Below are 24,761 nucleotides of genomic sequence, written 5' to 3'. Positions count from 1 at the left end.
GAACTGAACTGAGAGGATTTAGTTAAGAATTTAATTAGATAACAATGCTACGAAAATTCTAGGTTTTGCTTTAGTTTATTTATTTATTTATTTTTTTAATTAGATGGAGGCTAATTACTTCACAACATTTCAGTGGGTTTTGTCATACATTGATACGAATCAGCCATGTATTTACACGTATTCCCCATCCCGATCCCCGCTCCCACCTCCCTCTCCACCCGATTCCTCTGGGTCTTCCCAGTGCACCAGGCCCGAGCACTTGTCTCATGCATCCCACCTGGGCTGGTGATCTGTTTCACCATAGATAGTATACATGCTGTTCTTTTGAAATATCCCACCCTCACATTCTCCCACAGAGTTCAAAAGTCTGTTCTGTATTTCTGTGTCTCTTTTTCTGTTTTGCTATAGTTTATTATACCTTTTGTTTACACACAAATGACCTGGCCAATCCCCTTGGTGCTTTGAAAGCCATCCTCTACTTGCCATCTGCCCTCCAGCCACAGATAATCACGCTTTCCCAGACACAGCTTTATGTTTCTGCTTCTGTTGTCTGATTTTCCCTTTGATACTCATTTTCTGATACTACACTTGATCTTAGCCAAAAGGTTAAGAAGTGATTGATCCTCAGTTACTGAAAAATATACTCACCCTCCAACACTGGCTTAAATGTCATCTCCTCAAGGAAGCCTCTCTGAATCCTTCTCATAGAATCTTTCACATCTTTTTGCTGATCTCCTAATGTGCGGCTTTTATATCTTGGTTGTACAAGACCAAGTAGGTTGACTAAGACCTACTGTATCATTGTATCCTCATGTACTAATATGACAGTAAAGCCGTGGTGTCAAGTCGGGGATAGGGGTAGGGGTTCCCACATTTTATCATTTTATTTATCTTCCTTTTCTCTTTTGCTTAGAATTTGGAATTTAACACCAGCTTTGCAACCAAGTAGTAAATAGCCTCTCCAGATGTATAAAGGAGAGGATTGACCTAGAGTTAACTTTTCAATAGATTACAGAATCAGAACTAAAATTCTATTTCCATATTTCATACTGAAAAAATATTACAGCTAGCTTTCACTGCATTCCTATTTAGAGTTTTTCACTACCATATAAATGATAAAACCAAGAATAAACTCTAAAATTATTACCTGAAAATTCTATCTTGGGGGAATTTTCAAATATTAAATTAATACCACAGAATCTGCTGTCCAATTTATGATTTCATAAAAACAGAGGTCTACACACCAACTTGTTACATTTATACAAATAGCTTCTTTTTATCACGGTGCCAACAGTTGTACCAGCAGCAGCAAACCAGTCTGGACTTGTACCATCATCACTATCTGACTCAGCAAGCTGGCAGGGCCACAGAGAAGCAGGTTCTTTACTTGTGAACAATCTCCTCAAGGACAGGAGCTCTACCCTGATACATTTCTAGTATTTCTAGCATCTGACTCTGTTCTTGCAAAGGGATGGGATTCTGCAATGTTTACTGAATTAACATTTCTGAATTCCATTCTCTAGACGCTGCGACCTCACAATATGTTCTGGAAGAAAAACTGCCCAATAAAGCTCACATCTTCAGTTCCATCAGAAATAGGTGGTAGGTTACTATTACTCAAGGTCTTAGCCTTCACAACAGATATAAGTGGTAAAATAGACTTTAAAGCATGTATGTTCATGTCTCTCTCTCCAGAGTAATATATTACCATATTTCTAGTAACAGCAACTTATTAAAAAGCCCAACCATATGCAATAAACAATCGATAGTAACTTTCTCAAGACTCTTAAGAGAAGGCAGTTCCTGAATCGTCACTGCTTCAAGAACACAAAGATGAACTTACCATCATCTAAAGTGATGTCCTGCAGACCAATTGTAGAAAAATGAGGTTCCTGCTCTTCAGGTTCAGGTTTAATGTTCACAGTTGCCTCATCAGGTGGAAATGAAGCTGGATCACACAAACTGTGACATAATAAGGATGAAGGTGCAGAAATACTTCCCTGGCCTGTACTTTGTGCTTGAGCTGAGTGCTGTCCAGAATGCATTCTGGTGGCTAGAGACGGTGATGAGGCAGTTCCTGAGCTAGGAGACTGGTAAGGCATAGGCTGCAGCTGAGGAGATGGTGGCCCAGAAAGTGGCGAATTGGCCAGGGGATGAGAGGGTGCTGGGGAAGCGGTTGTAGCAGTCCCTGAATGTGAAGGACCATACGTAATGGGTTGTAACTGAGAGGAAGGCTGACCTGTGACCTGATCGGCCACTGGAGAAGAAAGAGATCTTTGTCCTGTGTTTGAACAATGGTATCCCATTGACTGCAGATGAGGCAGGGTCTGCACAGAATGAGGTGTGTGGGCTAAGAGATGTCCTGTTGAGCCTGAATTTGAAGAATGAAAAGGTATGGATGATGGTGTTTGACAGCCAAGATTTATTAAATTAGGAAGAGTTGCATCCTGCTGAAACAAAACTGGATCAAATTCTTGACTAGAGGCAGCATTAATAGGAAGACACGTTGGTCCATTGAATACAACATTAGTTTGCATAGGCTGATAGGAAGACCCCATAGGAGGTGTTGGTGTGACTTGAAAAGGCTGGTGCACAACTGAAGAAGATATCATATGCTGTTCTTTACCACCACTCTCATCCCTACACTGCAGCTGTGGCAGATGGGATGTGGTTACCATGGATGCATATGTTTGCTGGATGGGACAAACTAAGCTTCTCTGTGCAGAGAGTACGCTGTCATGTAGGTGTCCTGTATCTGAAGAAGTCCTCTGAGTCTGGGCAGGATGAGGCAATGACGGAACTGAAGACAAGTCAATCTCTTCTCTGTGTTCTTGCTTCATCAAAACTGAAAAGGAAGAGATTAAAGCAAATGTTATTACATAATACATAAAAAAATTATGAATGGGCTTCATTCTAGGCTATACAGCTATATCATACATTCAAGTCAGGGGTTAAAAACTCAAAAGGCTTCAGGGAAGCCAGATAATTTAAATATATGTTTTTGCTTAATATGTATGGATACCTCTGGAAAGATGCACAAGAAACTGATAACTATTGGGTTTACTACTGGGAAGGGAAACTAGGTGAATATGAGAAGACTTACTTTTTACTGTAAAAAGTTCTAGGGCCTTTTGAATATTTTTCACCATGTATATATATTATCTATTTAAAAATAAATAATTTTTTTAAAACCCGAAGATCTTTATAAGGTAGAGATTATTATTACCCTGCCTCATAGATCACTATACTGAAGAGATTAAAGACACTAAGATCTCACAGCAGCTAAGTGATATCATAAGGTCTTGAACACAGGTTTTTCTGCCTTCTGATTCTTATTCAGGTATTTCAAGTTTGGTTCACTGTGTCTACTGGTTCCTGATCTCTCTAACGTCTTTTTTCTTCTCCCCCTAATGTCTTGATGTACTTTTCTTCTGACTTTGGCAGAACTAGAACTCTGTCCCTGGACTACTGGATTTTTTTCATCTTTTACTTTGACTCCAATTCTGGTCTCAGGAAAGCCACAGTGAATCCTATACCCAGAGTCATATTTCTACATAAGGAGGGAGAATATCCAAGAAAGCCTATTCTTATCCTTTAATCCTGAATGGAACAGCTGGGATCCTTGGTTACATAAATGGTTGGTTATCATGTACTAAAAAGGACACAGAGGGACTGAAAACTACAGCATAACATCCACCTTTTTGTGTGTGATCTAATCCTTATTTCTACGTTCCTGACCAATATCTGGGTATCCAGTCTGAGAACTCCGCTCTACTAAATCAAGTGCATGTTCACTCTGCCACATCAAGAATTATTCTTTTGGTCTACAAGGAATTCAGACTCCAACATGACGTCCTCAATGCTGGTCTAAGGTAATTTATTCTTGTTTGGAGGGAAATATAGTTAAACACATCTTACAATATCTACAATGAGACGAGTTTTGGAAATAGATTAATTCTACCTTTTGTATTATACAAGCTATTTCTCAAATTTAGAATGCTGAAGAACAGAGGAATCCAGGGGGGAAGAAAAGATCAACTGGTCTAGTGGTTTTCAAACCATGAGAAGTCTTACACTCTTCTTCAAGTGATGGATATAGAATAGGATCCAAAGAGTAACAGCTCTGGACTTCCCTTTCCAGTGCTAAAAGAGCACCCAAGCCAGTTTTATTCTCATAAAACTGCTTTTTGCGTAAGATTTTATTTGAAGAATATGTGCTGTGCTCAGTCGCACCTGACTCTTTGTGACCCCCATGGACTGTAGCCTGCCAGGCTTCTCTGTCCATGGGATTTCCCAGGCAAGAATACTGGAGTGGGTTGCCATTTCCTCCTCCAGGGTATCTTCCCAATCCAGGGATCAAACCCGTGTCTCCTACACTGACAGACAGATTCTTTACCACTGCGCCTCCTGGGAAGCCCTTATTTGAAGAATAAAACAATCCAAACAATTTGAAAATCACTGTTTAGTATTATATCCTCTTTTACAGAGGTTAGCCAGTAGATACAGTCTGTGGCACAACTGAGATTTGATCTTCTGACTGTAAGGCATGCTCTTCCTCCCAATCAAAACAACCAAAATATAAGTCAGTTTACCCAGTCAACTATTTAGAATACAGACTATACCCTCCCACAAGCAAAATATTATATATGAGAATTTGGCTCTAACACTGTCTGAAAAATCCCCATGATTCCAAAAATCAGAGCTCAGATGGTATCCCCATGTACAAATAACTTCTGCTGGACTTCAGAGGGAGATACACTTTCTCTGGGGTGGGGGTAGGGTCCCCCACATTGGAAGTTCTGAAGCTATTGAATACAAGCTGGGCAGAAGATCAAGTAGCTGAAACCTAGGGAAGGGCTGTGTGCTGTATTACCGCCTGTGGTAAGGTTAATGTGTAAATCATACACATATGCTGCGAACTGTCTTCATTCTAGAAAGCAATGGATTGTGGGACAAATAATACTAAATATAATCCCTAATTAAAAACAATTTGTTTTTAAATTAGCCACTTGTAGTTAATGATTATTCCCCCACTGGATACTGATACTGGTCAGATCCCTATTGCCAAAAGGAAGTTGCCAAAAAGGAGGCAAATGAAGAAATCCTTTTAATTAAAAATAAGCAACTTACAAATATATAGTTTTTATAAGTAAAAATTAAAAAGGAATTATTGTTACACATAAAATGGCTAAAATCTCTACTATAAAGCATTCATACTAATTAATAAGACAAACATAATAACTCTACCATAACAAAGGGTCATACAATAGAATACTAAAAAGCTATTAAGATTCTGTAAACTTATCTGCTGATAGGGAAAATAAAAATGTTCAGGTTATAAAATTAGTACATATAAGAGAGTATGGTCTCATTTCTATTTTTAAAATGATGTGGCTATACATGGAATTAAAGGATCTAAAGAAGGGAATGACAAGAGTGAAAGAGAATATGGATGCTTTAAAAAATTTTTTCAACTTGTCTTTTAAAAACATTCACAGTAACATATTCGCCTTTGTAAAAACCTCAAAATTTCATTTTAGAAAGAAAGTGAGAAAAGTCAAATGTTACAGACAAAAGGTAATAATCAAGCAGAATAAGGGCTGTCCAAACACTTGAGTGTCCACTCTTCCTTCACTAGCGTGTGCCACCTGATTTGCATTCTGTCAACCACAAGGCCAGTGATGACAGCTCTAGTCCAATCCAATGTTCTCCCTGCACTCCAGGGCCCCATTGATTTCCATTCTCACACGTAATGCCCTCTAGGACTCTGCTTTTATATTGTTTTCTCAATTCAAGAGTTGATAATGCGGAGGCATGATATTTGCTCCTTTCTGTCTGCCCGCTACCACTACTACGATGGCAGTAATCAACACCTCTAACATGCTGACCCTAGTGCCTTTTTTCCCCAACCCCAGAAGCTCTCTTCCTTCTTATTCAGGTTAGATTCTGTAGTTCCTCATCTCAAAAGAATTTAGTAACATTCTTGGACCCTGGATGAGCCCTATAATTCATATTTCACCACCTGCCCTGAAAAATCTGAGTGCTGCTTAAGAAATTTACACAGGAGAGCTAATTAGTATCCATAAATTCACCAATATCAACATCAAAGGTGTCCTTTGATTATCCTATTAGGTTTTGGTGGTAACTTACTCTCCCCTCTCTTTACAATAACTTTTTCATATTTCTCCACACCATTAAACTGCCAAATCACCCACATTCTCCTCTCTCTGCTCACAGAAGGAGGCTGTATGTCATTCTTTATAGAAACAAAACTGAAGCTATCATTTGGAAACTCCCTAAACTTTCCACTACTAAGTCTGTAAACGTTCCTAATGTACATCCATCTTGTTCATCTCCTTTACCTTCCCTCCTGTTTCTTTTCGATTTAAAGTCCATGCCAATTGGGATATCTTAAATCCTATCCTTTCCCACTCTTCTCAGAAACCTGATATTCTTTATCATCACTGATGCTCTTTCTCACCTTTGTATACTCAAAATATGCTAGCTGTTTGAATCACATTTTATCCTTCCTGGGTCTCTCCTATATAAATTTCACACTCTATAGTTAGTTAATTTGAGGAAAGACTAAACTGGTCATTGACATCTTATAAACTGACAGAACCACCATGGGAAAAATCATTTTTGAAATACAGATCTGATCATGTCACCTCCCTGTTAAAGTTCACTTCTTACAACTCTTTTAATACTATCTGATCCAACCAACCATAAGGCCTTTGCATGTGCTACAGCCTTTATGCGGAATGTTTTCCCACTCTTTATCTAACAGTAATTAACAGTACAGACTATTCAGCCATACGCAAAGATTCATATCTCGTGTTTGCCTTTATTAGCTATAGGATCTCAGTTCACTCACTTGCCAAATGGGGAGGGCAACACCATCTACCTTACAGCGTTCAGTTCAGTCGCTCAGTCGTGTCCGACTCCTTGCGACCCCATGAACCACAGTACGCCAGGCCTCCCTGTCCATCACCAACTCCCATAGTTCATCCAAACCCATGTCCATTGTGTCGGTGATGCCATCCAACCATCTCATCCCCTGTCGTCCCCTTCTCCTGCCCTCAATCTTTCCCAGCATCAGGGTCGTTTCAAATGAGTCAGCTCTCCGCATCAGGTGGCCAAAGTATTGGAGTTTCAGCTTCAACATCAGTCCCTCCAATGAACACCCAGGACTGATCTCCTTTAGGATGGACTGGTTGGATCCCCTTGCAGTCCAAGGGACTTATAACCTTATAGCGTTAGGGGAGAATAAATGAGTTCGTTTGTATAAACTGCTTAGAATAGCACCTGGTACACATGAAATGCTCTGTTTGCTAAATAAATGAACAAATGGATGTAGTCTAGGTTAAGTTAGGAGCCCAGACTCTGGAACCTGACTATATATGATGTTTGGCTCTAGAATATATGCTGTGAGACCCTGGGTACATTACTTAGCCACTCAGTGTCCTCATTTGTAAAATAAGGCAACAACCTACCCCACAGGTTTATTAAGAGGATTAAATGAATACAGAAAGGGCTGAGAACAGTACTAAAACAGTTAATGTTATATAATTATAAACTGTTACTATTATTTTTCAGTTATTAACTCAAGCATCACTTGCTCATACAAGTCTTTTCACAACCAGTTAGCCTAGCAAGAATCCCTCTATTATTTTCACCCACAGCATTGCTTCCCTTTCCTTAACAGTTCTTATGTTTCTAACTACAAATTTATAAATTATTTATTTAGAGATTTATTAGCTTCTATTTGTTCCACTAGATTATAAGCTCCATGAGAGAGAAGCTAAGAGAGGTTTTGCTCACTTAGTGTGCATCCTTAAATACTTAATGAATTAACAAATAAATGAAATGGCTAACCAAAATCCTTAGTTCAAAGGTTTGAAAATTATCTGAAATATTTTATTACCAAGTAATGTATTAACATGGTCAAGTAATAATAATTTTCAGATTCTGGAATATAAGCAGTATTCAGAGGCTATAAATGAAATACAGCCAGGCTTTAAAAAGAATATGGTGACAAATGAATGGCTAATAACCAGAACCCTCTCAAACTCAGTGTTTGTTCTTTTCATTTACAATAAACCCTTTAAAAGTTTTTATAAGAATAAGTTTTGGAGAATAAGCTTCATTACAATTTTTTTTCTCATCATATGTTCTGATGACTAATAATACAGCATCTAGCACAGAGAAGACCTCTATAAATGTTTGTTCTCTAAGAATGTAAACATCAGCATGAATTACTGCATATACTATTTGTGTGTCACAATCCAGACCTGGAAAATTACAGCACTTGAGCTGCTGCAGAAAGAGGTATGGAAGTCTTCTTTGTTAGGGTGTCTCTATAAAATCAGGAATTCTGCCATCAATGTTGTACTCCCCCAAAGCCAACACATGCTATAGTTGCTGCTTGCCAAATGAAAAATTTAAGGAGAAATTTTTCCATTTTTATTGGAAATGGTTGAGATGAATATACTACAAAACAGGCACACTGCTTTTTTGCAGTGCTAAGGGCAGAAGGAAAGTTCACACATATTCAGACATCTATCCTTCCAACAGTGCTGGTAACCTTTGGTAACTCCTGAAAAACAGACTTCAAATCTACATTAAACCTTCTAATTTCCTTATGACAAAAGACAACAAAAAGTAACTGTTATCAGATCTAACATTTAAAGTAAATACAAACTTCACAGATGAGGCATATGTTGGGATTTTTATTCATTATAAGCACCCTATCTTAAACACACTAACTAATACAGGATTCACTGAATAACTTTTTATTCATTATGAAAGAAAGCTGTATAGTAAACCGTCACAATAACTCCTCGTACCTGGTGTGTAAGTAAAACGTTGAGACTGGCTTTTTTTCCTCTTGCCATTGCAAAGATAAAAGTGCACCTGCACTGCAGTTGTAACTGCTGGGTTATGATATGGAGGAACTTCAAGGACAATGTGAGCCTAAGGAGCATGGAAAGCAAGATTGTGTTACACTCAGAACTAAAAATGAAATGCACCTGCTAAACTCAACACATCTCATGAGCCTTAACTACTTGGGCTTATTATGCACATTAACTGGTCATATAGGTCATCTGGGGATTTACTCTAAGGATACTTCAGTCTTAACAGAGAAAAGCTCTTTCAAGTAAACCATTAAAGGAGAAATTGCTTTTCACTCACCTAACTTGGGCTTCTAGCTATAGCAGAAATCAAAAGTCGTTATTATTTACTATGTAGTCAGATATTTTGTGCTAATAAATATTACATGTTACTATACATCTTAGGAGAAGGCAATGGCACCCCACACCAGTACTCTTGCCTGGAATATCCCATGGACAGAGGAGCCTGGTAGGCTGCAGTCCATGGGGTCACTAAGAGTCTGACACGACTGAGCGACTTCACTTTCACTTTTCACTTTCAGGTGCTGGAGAAGGAAATGGCAACCCACTCCAGTGTTCTTGCCTGGAGAATCCCAGGGGCGGGGGAGCCTGGTGGGCTGCCATCTATGGGGTCGCACAGAGTCAGACACGACTAAAGTGACTTAGCAGCAGCAGCATACATCTTAAGTTAAAGTTTGTTCTAATTTTTAATCAAAGTTTAATAGCTCCCACATTGTGTTATAGTTTAGATTTCTTATCATTTTTTTCCCTTGGCCTCGCTGTGTGGCCTGAGGGATCTCAGCTCCCTCACCAGGGATTGAACCTGGCCTACAGCAGGAAAAGCGTTAAATCTTAACCACTAGGGAACTCCTTTATCTTAAATTTTACATTGAAAATGTCCTAAATGGCAAAACACAAAATCTGTATCTATATCAAGAATAATCTTACATATGCATAGAGAAAATTTTTAGCCCCAAATCAACCACAATCCTTAATCTAACTTCTCTAGGTCTTTGGAGAGCACTGTGAGAAGAGGTATTGTCTACCCCAGAGAAAATTCTGTGTCCATTCCAATCAGGATGAAGGAATCACAGCTTTCAGTGTTGAATCCTGGAAGGCTTAATGTGGAGGAGTTGGAAAGAGTGTGTTAAATACAAAACCCCTGAGGGCTTGTCCTCCTATTTTTTTTGCCCATTATTTAAAGTTCTTCACTGAACTTGATCTCTTCACTGAATTCAGAGAAGTAAATCAATGATAACCTCAGTAAGAACTTCTAATAATCTTTCATTTCTAATTTCTCCTACCCTATGCACAAAAAATGGGAAGACACCAACAGTTTATCTTTCCTAAGCTTTATTTTAGTACCAGGAAGGCATTCTATCTCATGTCCAAACTTCTAAAAAAAGACTCCTCATCTATACCACAAAGCAACATTATCTAATTTTCACATTAAGCACCTCAAATATTTCCAAAGAAATAAACTTCTTACCCCTTGACATTTTTCCTTGATTATTTTCCCTTCTACTTCCCACTGAGGTCGTCCATCTAGTGAAAGAAACAATTTACAGTTAAAAGGAAGTCAAAAAGCATGCAAACAAAATCTAACTTATTTAGTATCACAAATTTATTGGCAAAAGGAATCTTTATCTCACTGACTTCTGTTATGAAAATGTCTACCCACAAGGAAAAAAGTGTGAAGAAAGATCTTAGGCTACCTGAATTTGCAGGGCCTGCAGACTTTATTCTACTAAGCGATGTATGAAAATCTGAGAACACCTCTACAAAGTGGCGGCCAACTTCTTTCTGACTGTGTGCCTTAAAGTAATGAGAAACTCATTCCCTAACCAAGTAACCCATTTTATCTTTGGATAATAACTGCTGCTAGAAAACTGCTCTACCTTCATGATAGATAACATGTCTCCTTCAAGTACCCAGCCTCTGGCCTAAGCACTACTCCTTGTAGCCACCCCCTAAAAATCCTGAGTGTCTCTGTGAGACAGTTATTTCATATGTTTAAAAGCATCTGTGCTTGCCTGTGTCTCCTTTTCTGCTGCCTGGCACATCTAGTTCCACATCTAATTCCCTAAACAATATTTTAGCCCTCCTGGTCACTCTTCTTTGAACAGTCTTCCAGTGTGACCATCTCCCTCCAAATGCATCAGGCTGAGGACTGAATAGACCAGGTGAGAAATGACAGAGAGTGACTGAGGCTCTTGTTGTCTCACATAGAAATGCTGTGTCTCTGTCAATAAAAGTTTTCTGAAGCAGCTACACTATCAAGAAAGTGTCTGACACTTCACGTGTGGCCAGCAAGTGTCCCTCAGTCTGCCACATTTCCTACTGCCAAGCTCAAGCTCCCACACTGTGTACTCATGCAGCTGGGTTTTTTTTTTTTTAACCCCCAGCCCTTGCTATGTTAGTTTCCCCCTACTAGACTTCATTTTCTAGGATTACTTGGCTTGTCAAGATCTTCTTAGAAACAGATGGTCTTGTGAACAATCTGCTAGGCTTTCCAGATCTGGGTCACCACAGATCTTTATTATCTGGCCAGCACATTTTCTGTCTATTCATCACAAGTGACTTGTTGACCTGGGAGCACCCCATCTGCTGCTAGTTTTTACTCCTGTCTCATGTGCAGCTATTCTAAAGCATTCCTTTTATGTCATGGGCATTCACCCAGTGACAAAACCATACAAGTATCTTCACTGCTAGCATGACTTCATCTGGTCTGTGAAGACTCGGTGAAATGCCTTCCAGACTGTGACTACCATTTTCCACTCCAACAACTAAGTATGAGCTACCCCTGTGCACAAATGCTATGCCTACTCAGAATTACAGCTCAGTTCAGCAATCATCTGCTGGGTCTCAACTTGCCAGGCACTTTGGGTTGCTGAAATAAGAGACAGGATACCCTACTTTCTGTCTGTGGATGAAAGGCAAATATAAACAGCTCACTATAATGAAATGTGGAAGTTGCAATAATTAATAAAGATGCATTCTGGATGTACTAGGAGCACAGATGTCACGGTCCTCATAACCGAGTCTTGGCTACTGTAAACACTGGGCAATGAACATGGGAGTGTGTTTTTTTGAGTTAGTATGTCTATTTTCTTCAGATAAATACCCAGAAGTAGAACTTCTGGATCATACAGTAGTCCTACTTTAAATTTTCTGAGGAACCTCCAAAATATTTTCTGTAGTGACTGCATCAGTTCACATTCCCACAAACAGTATACAATTCCCTCTTGTTCACAGACTTGCCAACACTTGTTTTTTTCTAGCTTTTTTTTTTGATAATAGCCATTCTAAGAGGTGTGAGGTGGTATCTATAGTTTTGTGTTTTTCTTTTTTTTGGCTTTGCCAGATCTTCACTGTGGCATGTGGGATCTAGTTCCCTGACCAGAAAATGAACCCGAGACCCCTGCATTGAGAGAATGAAGTCTTAGCCACTGGACTACCAGGCAAGTCCCTCTCTATGGTTTTGACTTCTATTTCACTGATGATTAACAATGTAGAGAATCTTCATATCTGTTGGCTATCTATGTTCTTCTTTGGAAAAATGTCTACTGGGATCTTCTGCTTATTTCTTAATTGGGGTTGTGTGATATTTTACTATTGAACTGTATGAGCTCTTTATGTGCTTTGGAAATATTTTCTCTCATTCAGTAGGCTGCTTTCTCATTTTGTGGCCAGTTTCTTTTGTTGTGCGGCTTTTTAAGTTTGATGTAGTCCCTTTTATTTTTGCTGTTGCTGCTTTTGGTGTCAGATTCAAAAAATCACTGTCAAGACCTATGCCACGGCTTACTACCTAAGTTTTCTTCCAGTTTTACAGTTTCAGGTTTTACATTTAAGTCTTTAATCAATTTTGAGTTCATTTTTGTGTATGGTTTAAGAGAGTGGCCCAGTTCATCTATTTTATATATAGTAGTTTGTATCTTCTTTTTTTTTTTTTTTAAGTTTGTATCTTCTTATCCCAAACTCCTAATTTATCCCTTCTCTCTCCTATCCCCTTTGGTAACCGTAAGTTTGTTTTCTATGTCTGTGTCAACTCAAATTTTATATTATTTACCTTGTCCTTTTTCAAGAAAGATGATTTTGGATTCTGGAAGAAAATTAGATCCAGTAACAATCATTTCATGACCTCCATTTACAGAACAACTGTTGATACTGTACTTCTCAATATGAGGAAGTTCTTGGGCAGACCGCTGAGCTGTTTTTTAAGAGTGGAGAAAAATAAATACTAGTTTACAGTCTTTCATATGTAAATAACAAATTCTAGCTATAAAAGAAGAAAATTCTGGGCTTTTATAAAACACCGGACAATAGTAACAATATCTACTAAATAACTATGCTATTTAGAAAACATAATAGACTTATTAGTCATGTGACTTCTACATTATTATTAGCTACGACTATAGAGAAACTAATAAAGAGAAATTAATCAATGCCTGCAACTTATGTTGACTCCAACACATTCACCTCATCCACTTTTCTCTTTTTAGCTTAATACATTTCTTCCCTACAATTTGCCTTTTAAAATTGGCAAATTTAATATAAGAAGAAAACTAAGAGGCATAATTATATTACATACAACTAAAAGAAGACAAGTTTCTAAAGGACAAACACCAAGTAAACCTTTCACCAAGAAAACAGCCAGATCGTCAAGACAACAGGATTACATTTTGGATGATCTTCTGAATAGATCTTTAGATCTATCTTTGGATAGATCTTCTGAACTGAGATCTTCTGAACTTTTGGATAGATCTATCCAATAGATCTATCTTTGGATAGATCTTCTGAACTAAACAAAGTATACATGAAGTACACATTTCAATACAGAATTTTTAAAAAAAACATAAATTTCTTAGTGCACTCTACTCTTTCTTCCCAGGATATGTGAACACAATTTATCTTAAAGCCTGTAAGTCATAATTTAAAGTATTAACTTTTCCTTGGTGCCATCATTTTCTGATACCAACTGATTTCAATTGTATTTTCTGGAGATCCTATTTCTGGCCTTTCTTTTCTTTTTTTAAAAAATGCTTGAGTTTCAAGCTATACTTCTTTTGACTGCTTAGGTTCCTTAAGGGTTTATTCCTGTCAAAGGCCTCAATAACTACGTTTCTCTCTGGATTAAAATAAAGTGTGGACTATACTTTCTTCTTCATGTTTTGGAAACAGGTCTACTTTTAGTCCTACCACTTGGGTGGAAAATTGGTGGTTTTGAGGGTCAGCTGTGTTTTGTTTGGCCAAAACAACATTTTAAAGAAATTTAAACAACCTGACTGCCTTTATGATGCATGCAGTCCCAGTTTACCATGTCTCTTCCAAGTATTTCATACCAAGTCACAAAAGGTATATGAACTGGGATCCTGGTCCCATTCAAAGAGAATGTGTCAGAGGGGATGGGTCTGGTTAGGATGAGCTACAACTTGGAAAGTACCAAGGACCAACCTAGATCTCAGAAAACATTTATGTCCCTATTTATGTTCTAAATGGTGCAACAGAGAAGGAGCATAAAAACAAGCACTGACTAGCCTAGGGAGTAAGACTATTTATGGCGGAAACTAGCCATCACAAGTACATTTGCTGAACACATCAAACTGTTCAGCAAATGGTATAGCCGTAATAAAATATTATGCATGTGCTAAAAGTATTTTTGAAGAATATTTAACAATATGAGAACACGCCCATTATAAGTGAAAACACCAAATACTGTGTACACACACACACCCCAAAAAATCCAAAAAATGGTTAATAGTGACTATCTCAGAGAAGTGACGTTACAAAAGATTTTAATGCTACTCTTTATACCATTCTGTGTTTTCTATATTCTCAATAGTCACACATTAAGTTAATAAACTAAAAGAGGAAACAGAGTAATTTTAGCATAAATTCATCTCAAAAACTCAAGCTACTCTATGAACTTAAAATTACTTAAATTATGTTGCTAAAAATTAGAGAAATATATGCTTAAATGGGCACTTGTCTGGCACAGTAACAAAGATTGTGGCAACAAAAGCTGTTTCTAAGAAGGGGAATTAGCTGACTTGAAAATTTACTTTTCATTCTATACTTTTTTTTTAGATAAGAAGTGGATTTATTCAGATTCAGAGAGAAGCACAATCCACAGACAGTGTAGCAGAAGGCAAGTGCAGGGGCCTCACTCCATACTTTTATTCATTTTAAATTCTGTACCATATACCTGTATTATCTATTTAAAGTTAATACAAAAATTATGCCCAAAAGGATCTAAACCACAATCTCAGTATTTCAGTCCTAACAGCTAACCTGCCTGAGGTCCACAGTTCTCAATCCACAGCTTGAGTAGATATCAGGTTCTAGGGCCTTTTTCAATTTCTTGTCCTTGAAAATTTAGGCAAATGATATTCACTTTCTCAAGCTGGTGTAAATAAATTTATGGTAAAAAGCCAAAAGCCTGTGAATCCATAGTTAGGTGAACTGTCAGCTTGTAAAGATAGGCATCTTCCAACATTTTAATAAAACAAAGGTGACCAAGTAATAGTGACACTTAGCGTCAGACTCATAGGTTCATGGTTTGGTCCTCAGGTGTCATCAAGCCCCCTTCCTCATTTACAGGTAAGAAAACTGTAGTCAAGAGAATAATGTCTATAGCCACATAGGCTACCTAGGGTCAGATTATAATGCAAAGCCATTTCCTAACTCCAAGATCAATACTAACTCCAACTAAACATGTAGTTTATTTCTATATAAGAAAATCACACCAGCTATCCAAACCCTGGGTTTCAGTTTACTTTTGATCTCAACATTATAAATAAAACAGGAAATGAAAATGACCTTTTATAAACAAAATTTTAAAAATATCATCACAAGCTCACTTACAGCATTCAACAGGTATAGAAGCTGTCTGCAGAGAAAGGACTTTTCCATTGGGCTGTGGGATGTGTACACGAAACACAAGTCGAACTCTAGTATTCTTTCTGCCAATATCAGTTTCTCCTTTTCGAAGTTCTATATCTGAATTTCGGAGTTTCAAAATACCAGCACAATCAATACTAGGAGGAAAAAACATACAAGTATTATTGGCTTACTGAAATTAGTGGTTCCAAACAACTCAGCTAAACAGTTATTGTTAACCTGCCAGGCACAACTATCACAACCTAAAATCAGGTCAAAAAAGAAAGAGATGACTGCTATTTTCTATTTAAATTAAAAATAGGATTAAAAATGTTTTGGATGACAAATAATACTAACTGTAGCAACTGACTGTAAAGAGGGCTGTCAATAATTCTTCCCCATACCTGTATTCCCATGCCACTTTACCCATTAAGAGGTAGAGTAACGATGTCCTCTCTCCTTGATAGTGGACCTTATGATTTCCTTTGACAAACATAATATGGTCAAGTGATGCTATGTAAGTTGCAAGTCCAGCCCTGAAGAAGCTCTGGGGCTTCCACTTTTGTTCTTCTGGAGTCCTGAGCCACAATGAAGAAGTCCAACTAGTGAGCTGGAGAGAAAGGCCCAGATAATCCTCAACTACTCTGCACTACTCCAGCTGAGCTCCCAGCTGAAATCAGGTACACGAGTGATTCCAGCTAACACCACATGAATGAACCAGCTGAGTCCAGCCAACGAAAAGAATAATGAAAAATAATAAACACTTACAACTTTAAGCCACTAAATTTTGAGGTGGTTTGTGTTATAGAACTAGATAATTGAAACATAAAGTGAAAGGCTCTAATTCTATACATATAACTTAGCCCAGAAAAGATTAATGTATAGGACCACAATTAAGTCAATAATAACATATTAAAACTTTTATATATATTTATTAATAAAAACAATCCATTAGGCTTGAACCAGTAAAGTTCAAGAAGAATCTGAAAAATATAATATTTTCACCTTCAGAAAGGCAAAGAAATTTCTAAAAAAGTAATATTTTCAAAAATAAACATTTTTTATTTATAAATAACTGTATTTAGCTAATATTGAAAAACTGTACCTTAGCTCAAAACAGTACTGATCAAATTGTATCAAGGTAGTAATTATTAATGCTAATATGCCAAATGAGTATTTGGTGGGAAATGCCAGAGATTATCCACTTTTATTGAATTTCAAGGGAAGGTATTTTAGCAGACAGTTAAGTTTCTAGCAGATGATGTGGAGCATCAGAAATGACCATTTTAAACTCTGGCTAAGCAATGAGAAAAAAGAAAAAAGCAACCAAACCAACAAAATCTAAATTTATAGGAATGATAATAACTATTAATTTCTGCTTACAACGCAATTATATTCTAGATCAGAATATAACACTGCCACATCCATATTCATCAAGTTCTAAATCAAGGAGGAGTTATGAGTAGGGTAAGGCAATGAATATTGGCATACTATATTTAAAGCATCTTGTAGAGTGGTTCTATGTTTTATGGGTTGAATATTGGTGCTAATTAAAGGGTATTACCCTACAAGATAGGTTAGGTTTGAGATGACCAGATCTATGGGATAGCAGGCAGAACAAAGAGGCTATCTCCCAATCTTCCCCCACGCTACTGCTTTGAGAGAACAGTAGAGCTTTTTTTTCCTTTGGCTGCAGCATGCAGGATACTAGATCCCTGACTAGGGATGAAACTGGCATACTCTGCAGTGGAAGTTGTTGTTCAGTCACACAGTCGTGTCAAACTTTGCGATCCCATGGACTGCAGCACGCTAGGCTTCCCTGTCCTTCACCATCTCCCAGAGCTTGCTCAAACTCATATTTATTGAGCCAGGGATGCCATCCAACCATCTAGTCCTCTGTCGTCCCCTTCTCCTCCCACCTTCAATCTTTCCCAGTATTAAGGCCTTTTCTAATAAGCTGGCTCTTTGCATCAGGTGGCCAAAGTACTGGAACTTCAGTATTAGTCCTTCTAATGAATGTTCAGGATTCATCTCCTTTAGAATGGACTGGTTTGATCTCCATGCTGTCCAAGGGACTCTCAGTCTTCTCCACCACCACAGCTCAAAAGCATCAATTCTTCGGCACTCAGCCTTCTTTATAGTCCAACTTTCACATCCATACGTGACTACTGGGAAAACCACTGCTTTGACTAGATGGACCTTTGTCAGCAAAGTAATGTCTCTGCTTTTTAATATGCTGTCTAGGTTTATCATAGCTTTTCTTCCAAGGAGCAAGGGTCTTTTAACTTCATGGCTGCAGTTACCATCTGCAGTGATACTGGAGCCCAAGAAAAGAAAGTTTGTCACTGTTTCCATTATTTACCCATCTATTTGCCACGAAGTGACAGGACTGGACACCAGGATCTTCGTTTTTGAATGCTGAGTTTTAAGTCAACTTTTCCACTCTCCTCTTTCACTTTCATCAAGAGGCTCCTCAGTTCCTCTTCGCTTTCTGCCATAAGGGTAGTGTGTCATCTGCGTATCTGAGGTTATTGATAATTCTCCCAGCAATCCTTGATTCCAGCCTGTGCTTCATCCAGCCCCGCATTTCACATGATGTACTCTGCATATAAGTTAAATAAGCAGAGTGACAATATATAGCCCTGACACACTCCTTTCCCAATTTGGAACCAGTCTGTTGTTCCATGTTTTAACTGTTGCTTCTTAACCTGCATATAGGTTTCCCAGGAGGCAGGTAAGGTAGTCTGGTATTCCCATCTCTTTAAGAATCTTTCACAGTTTGTTGTGATCCACACAGTCAAAGGCTTTGACTCCACTAGCTTTGTTCATAATGATGGTTTCTAAGGCCCACTTGACTTCGCATTCCAGGATGTCTGGCTCTAGATAAGTTATCACACCATGGGTCATTAAGGTCTTTTGTGTATACTTCTTCTGTGTATTCTTGCCATTTCTTCTTAATATCTTCTGCTTCTGTTAAGTCCATACTGTTTCTGTCCTTTATTGTTTCCATGTTTGCATGAAATGTTCCCTTGGTATTGCTAATTTTCTTGAAGAGATCTCTAGCCTTTCCCATTCTACTGTTTTCCTCTATTTCTTTGCACTGATCACTTAGGAGGGCTTTCTTAACTTCTCCGTGTTATTCTTTGGAACTCTGGGTTCAGATGGGTATACCTTTCCTTTTCGCCTTTGCCTTTCAAGTCTCTTCTTTTCTCAACTATCTGTAAGGCCTCCTCAGACAACCATTCTGTCTTTGTGCATTTCTTTTTCTTGGGGATGGTTTTGATCACCGCCTCCAATACAATGACACGAACCTCCGTCCATAGTTCATCAGGCACTCTCTATCAGATCTAATCCCTTGAATCTATTTGTCACTTCCACTGTATAATCATAAGGGATCTGATTTAGGTCATACTTGAATGGCTTAGTGGTTTTCCCTACTTTCTACAATTTAAGCCTGAATTTGTTCTTTCTGGTCTATTCCAGGAAGGCAGTGTATGCTACCTCTGGTTGGGGAAGGGAACATGAATCTTGACTACCACCTCTATTTCATGGGTGGATCCTACAGTTCTGACAAGTTCACATTATTTGGTACATAAGGCTTTCTTAAATTCTTGAAAATCTGTCTTAGAAACTCCGGTACTCTGTTTTCTTTAATTTATTGATTTATACATTATTTTAAAAAATGATTTGAGGGGTTTTTCAACATAAACACAAATAACGTCAAGAAGAAAGAAATAGAAAAAAAAAATTTTAAATAGAAGAAACAGGAAATAAATATATCCAAATCTAACATTATATGAATTACTATAATTGAGCTTGATCATGAACTTCAGGAAGCTGAGGCAAAAAATAACGATGATAAAGTTTTTGTAGGTCTCTCCTTGTCTGGTAAAGTCTACTGCTTAAAATATCCAGAGGAATGAATGGAAACATGGCCTGCAAACTGTCACCTAAGAAGCAATTTTATGGGTTCTTGGAAAAAGACAGTTCAACGTTGATTTTCAAATTCCCCTCTGCATCTAAATAACAGTATTTTCATGTGTTTTTTGATGCTAAATGAACAAGATCCTAGGGAATTCCCTGGCCATCCTGTGGTTAGACCTCTGTGCTTCCACTGCCAAGGACCTAGGTTTGATCCCTGGTTGGGGAACTAAGATCCCATAAGTCTCATGGTACAGCTAAAAAAAATTTTAAATGTAAGATCCAAGAGTAAAAGGGAGGAAGGGAGAAAGTCTTCTTGCATTCTCATTAGAGGCTGGCCACCTCACCTTATTTGAAAATGGGTCAAACAGGATGCCTGGAAGCAGAGTCAACATTTTTCTTTAAGAGTTTTGCTCATGTACCTGAATAAGGATCAGCTGCGAATACAAAGTTCTTTTTATATACTGCAGAACACAGAAATGTAAGAGTAGAGATTATCAGCTAACAGTGCCACAGCCATGAAAAAACTCTTATTTGAGCCCATGTAATGACTTAGTAGGATTGAGTTCTCGAGTACTACTGACTTGAACAAAGCAGGCAAAGATAAGGTTTTATTTAAATCTATATTAATTTGTCTTTTCTGCTAGTAAGTAGATAAAAAGCAATTATTATTTTATAACTGTACAGTTATATCATAAATTACCATGTCTTCAGGGGTATATTCAATTAAATAAAAATATAAATTTAAAGGAGGAGAGCTTGAGACTGAAATCTGATTTTAATATGACTATTCTTCCAATAGCCTGGGACAGATATCAATGCCATCTTAAGAAAGACCTATATTATAGTTTGAAACAATTTCTCTAAAAAAGGCACTGTAAGTTTCACATCCCTGATTGCGGCAAAGTAATGGTTGCCTACTAAATGTCCTTTTTCTGTTTTTCTTAGTAACAGACCCCTATCTTTTTAGAAGTGGCAAGGTACTCAGGTTAAAAACAAAACAAAACAAAACATATCCAGGTCTTCCCTATACACAAGGATGACCAATGAGATGCAGTAAAAGTGTTGGGTAAGTTTCTGGGAAAAGCTCTTTAAAGAGGCCTGACTCAGATGAAAATTCTCTCCCACCCTTCCTCCTACCCCTTCTTCCTATTCCTTCCAGGATTACAGTTATGATAGGAAGAGCTCTAGCCACCACTGTGGATCATGAGGCAATCTTGAGGATGAAAACTACACCCTTAAAATAGCAAAGAAAAAAGAGAAGGAGCTTGGGGCCCCAATGACTTATGGAGCCACTATGCTAGCCCTAAAATGCCTATCTGTGTATTTCTTTTGCAGAAAGAAAAATTAAACTTCTCGCTGTTTAAGCCACTGCATTTCAGGTCTCTATTACAGGTACTATACATTCCTAACTAATCCACTTGAACAAAACTCTATTGCATTCTCATTCAAAATTTGGCAAAATCTCATTTTATTTGGATATGGATAAAATGGGACACCTGAAAGCAGGCAAAAGTTTTCTTTAAGGAAACTTATCAATCACAATTGTACTGCAATTATTTACTGTCGACCCTATGACATTAAAAGCCGTTTACTCCTTGGAAGGAAAGTTATGACCAACCTAGACAGCATATTAAAAAGCAGAGACATTACTTTGTCAACAAAGGTCCATCTAGTCAAGGCTATGGTTTTTCCAGTAGTCATGTATGGATGTGAGACTTGGACTATAAAGAAAGCTGAGCACCGAAGAACTGATGCTTTTGAACTGTGGTGCTGGAGAAGACACTTGAGAGTCCCTTGGACTGCAAGGAGATCCAACCAGTCCATCCTAAAGGAGATCAGTCCTGGGTGTTCATTGGAAGGACTGATGTTGAAGCTGAAACTCCAATACTTTGGCCACTTGATGCGAACAGCTGACTCATTTGAAAAGACCCTGATGCTGGGAAAGATTGAGGGCAGGAGAAGGGGAAGTCAGAGGATGAGATGGTTGGATGGCATCACCAACTCAATGGACATGGGTTTGGGTAAACTCCAGCAGTTGGTGACAGACAGGGGAGGCCTGGTGTGCTGTGGTTCATGGGGTCACAAAGAGTCCGACACGACTGAGCAACTGAACTGGTTAGACTGTGGGCTACTTGAAAAAAGTTCACATATTTGTGTCTATCACCTAGAATGATGCTTGGCTGGTATGGGCAAAAACTTTTGCTGAATTGAATTTTCCTTACAGAAATATGATACCAACCTTAGCAAATATACTCTAATTGTTTATATACTGTTATTCAGTTAATTCAGAATAGTGACTATTTTATTTTTGTGCTATTAATATCTAAATAAATATATTTTCTTTTGAAAATTATTTCAGGAAAAGAAAAAACAGTCCATTTCAGGATGTTTCAAGATACCTGGCTGACATATTGTTTTCAGGAAGAAGTGGAATTTCCAGAACCTTTGTGCTGGTAATTATTATCTCTTGGCTTGCAGTAGCAACTGTCTTCCCAGTGATTCGATGCACCTGGTAAAATGCATGAGGCCGTAAATATCGGTCATCTGCTGTTCCAATAAACATCTGTAGATTTATTGGCTTTTCACTGTAGCCCAGGAGCTAATTTGGAAGAGCAAACACAGAAAAATTACAAATCATTATCCATGCATTTTACAGTAAGTTTACAACAATAAGTCTTGTATTTATATCATATACTATTGATACATAAAATCTTATCTCAATAGTCAAAACAAGTAACAAGTGAACAACCCTCTAAATTGCAGAAATATTTTAAGAGTTATAAAATTCTGGAATATATTACAAAGGGATGAGGCGATTTGGGGGGGATTAAAAGCTAGATCCACCTAAATTCTGAAAAGCCTTGATAGAGTGCTATGTAGAACATAAAAGAAATGTTGATTCCGTGCTCCAGGCTACATTAACCATCCAGATCAGACTTAAAGATCAGCATATGTGGGAAGGTCCTCATCAGGCTATTAAAACCAGAGACATAATTTAGTAGAAATGACCTGAAAAGTCCTTTTCCATGTTTCCAACTTGGCGTTTCAACGGACTTAAAAAGCTAGGCTACTTGACTTTCTTTGGTACTCTTTGCTATTGCCTGGGTTAAAATAGCTACACAGGATGAAGAAGGGTGACGGCCAGGAGGTATGGAGGTAAAAATCGTGACCACAAGAAAAGAGGCAGTTAAAAGAAACAGAGCCTAAAGCACTTAGGGAGACTCCTGTGTTCAGTCTGAGGCTGAGTAGCACCCATCGGACCTGCCATCACGCACACAGCAACTACGTGTGCTGTACTGGGCTTAGTCGCTCAGTCGTATCCGACTCTTTGCGACCCCATGGACTGCAGCCCACCAGGCACCTCTGTCCATGGGGATTCCCCAGGCAAGAATACTGGAGAGGATGGCCATGCCCTCCTCCAGGGGATCTTCCCAACCCAGGGATCGAACCCAGGTCTCCTGCATTGCAGGCAGATTCTTTACTGCCTGACCCACCAGGGAAGCCCTACAGCTACTATAAACTGGAACAAATATAAAGAATGACTTTGAAAGGAAGGAAAGTATCAAGGTAAACAGATACTAGAAACAAACTGACACATGTAAGAAGAAAACAAGGGAAGGTGTGTTTCCTGTTTTTAAGGCTTTAATCTGAAGGAAAGCCAGAGTCCATGCTTTAACAGTGTGACTGAAACCTCCAAAGAAATCTACAGTCTGAAGGGCTTGAAGAACCAAGGACAGAGCCTGTCATAACCTCTGGAAAGTAGAGGCAAATCCCTGAAAAGACAGCCAGAGAAGGGGTGCTCCAAGTTATATATATACACATACTCCGCCCAGTTCTTTGGCTGACCTGTAAACCATCCATAACAGGACAGACTCAAGCAGCCTAAGGCTAAAATAACTGAAATGAAATAATGAGCTACCACCAAGCACAGGGAGACAGGTTTTACAGGTTGACTCCAACCAAGTTAAGTGCCTGCTTAAACAAAAAAAAATCAACATTCTTTGGGAGTACATATGGGTGTGCATTTATATTTGTTTTGATGTTATTCTTCAAAGCTGTATGAGTTCTTCATATGATCTGAATATTAATCCCTTGCAGATATGTGATCAGTAAATACTATCTCCCATTCTGCAGGTTATTTTTTTCACTTTCTTGGTTGTGTCCTTTGACACACACAAGTTTTTTAAATTTTGCCTTTTGCCTTTGTGCATGCTCAGTCATGCCCAACTCTGCAAACCTGGACTGTAGCCCACCAGGCTCCTCTGTCCCTGATTTTCCCAGGCAAGAATACTAGAAAGGGTTACCATTTCCTACTCCAGGGGATCTTCCCAATCCAGGGATCGAACCCACGTCTCTTGTGTCTCCTGCATTGGCAGATGGATTCTTAACCAACTACAGCACCTGGGAAGACCCTTCTTAATTTTGATGGAGTCTGATTTGTTTCTTTTGTTGCTTGTGCTTTAGCTATCATGCTTAAGAAACCACTACCAAGTCCAATGTTGAGAAGATTTTCCTCAAGTTTTCTTCCAAAATTTTATAGTTTTAGGTCTTGCATTAGATCTTTGATCCACTCTGAGTTAATTTTTGTATATCATATAAGGCAAGGATTCAACTACATTGTCTTGCTTGTGGATATCTAATTTTCCCAGCACCATCTGTTGAAAAGACTCATTTCTCCCACTGAATGGTCTTGGAACCCTATCAAAAACTAATTCATCATATATGTTAGAACTTATTTCTGGGCTTTCTATTCTACTTCATTGGTCTGTCTTTATGCCAGCACCGTACTGCTTAAAATACTGTAGTTTTGTAGTATGTTACAAGTCAGGGAGAGGAAATCCTCCAACTTTATTCTTCTTTTTCTGGATTGTTTCAGCTACTTGAAGCCCCTTGCAATTCCATATGAATTTGAGAATATGCTTTTCCATTCTGCAAAAAGGACTGTTGGAATCTGGCTAAGTACTCCATTAAATCTGTAGATTTCTTTGGGGAGCAGTGGTATCTTAATTAAGTCTCCCTCCCATGAAAATGGGATGTCTAAATATTTTTGTTCTAAGTATACTTGGA

At 38.2% G+C, this 24,761-nt stretch overlaps 1 protein-coding gene across 2 annotated transcripts in view; it reads right to left on the bottom strand.

The window, feature by feature from the left end:
* Positions 1 to 24,761, bottom strand: part of NFATC3 (nuclear factor of activated T cells 3) — a 95,132-nt gene that overhangs the window by 20,790 nt on the left and 49,581 nt on the right. For both annotated transcript variants that reach the window (XM_061138787.1, XM_061138788.1), the window contains exons 4-9: positions 22,094 to 22,293; positions 15,756 to 15,928; positions 12,961 to 13,101; positions 10,381 to 10,436; positions 8,847 to 8,973; positions 1,844 to 2,845 (exon numbers count right to left, since the gene is read on the bottom strand). In XM_061138787.1, the coding sequence (XP_060994770.1) occupies positions 1,844 to 2,845; positions 8,847 to 8,973; positions 10,381 to 10,436; positions 12,961 to 13,101; positions 15,756 to 15,928; positions 22,094 to 22,293 (1,699 nt within the window). The remainder of the gene's footprint in view (positions 1 to 1,843; positions 2,846 to 8,846; positions 8,974 to 10,380; positions 10,437 to 12,960; positions 13,102 to 15,755; positions 15,929 to 22,093; positions 22,294 to 24,761) is intronic.

The sequence above is a fragment of the Dama dama genome, chromosome 4 (assembly GCF_033118175.1).
Source record: "Dama dama isolate Ldn47 chromosome 4, ASM3311817v1, whole genome shotgun sequence".
NCBI classification, from domain to species: Eukaryota; Metazoa; Chordata; class Mammalia; order Artiodactyla; family Cervidae; genus Dama; species Dama dama.
This window is presented reverse-complemented; position numbering and strand designations above follow the sequence as displayed.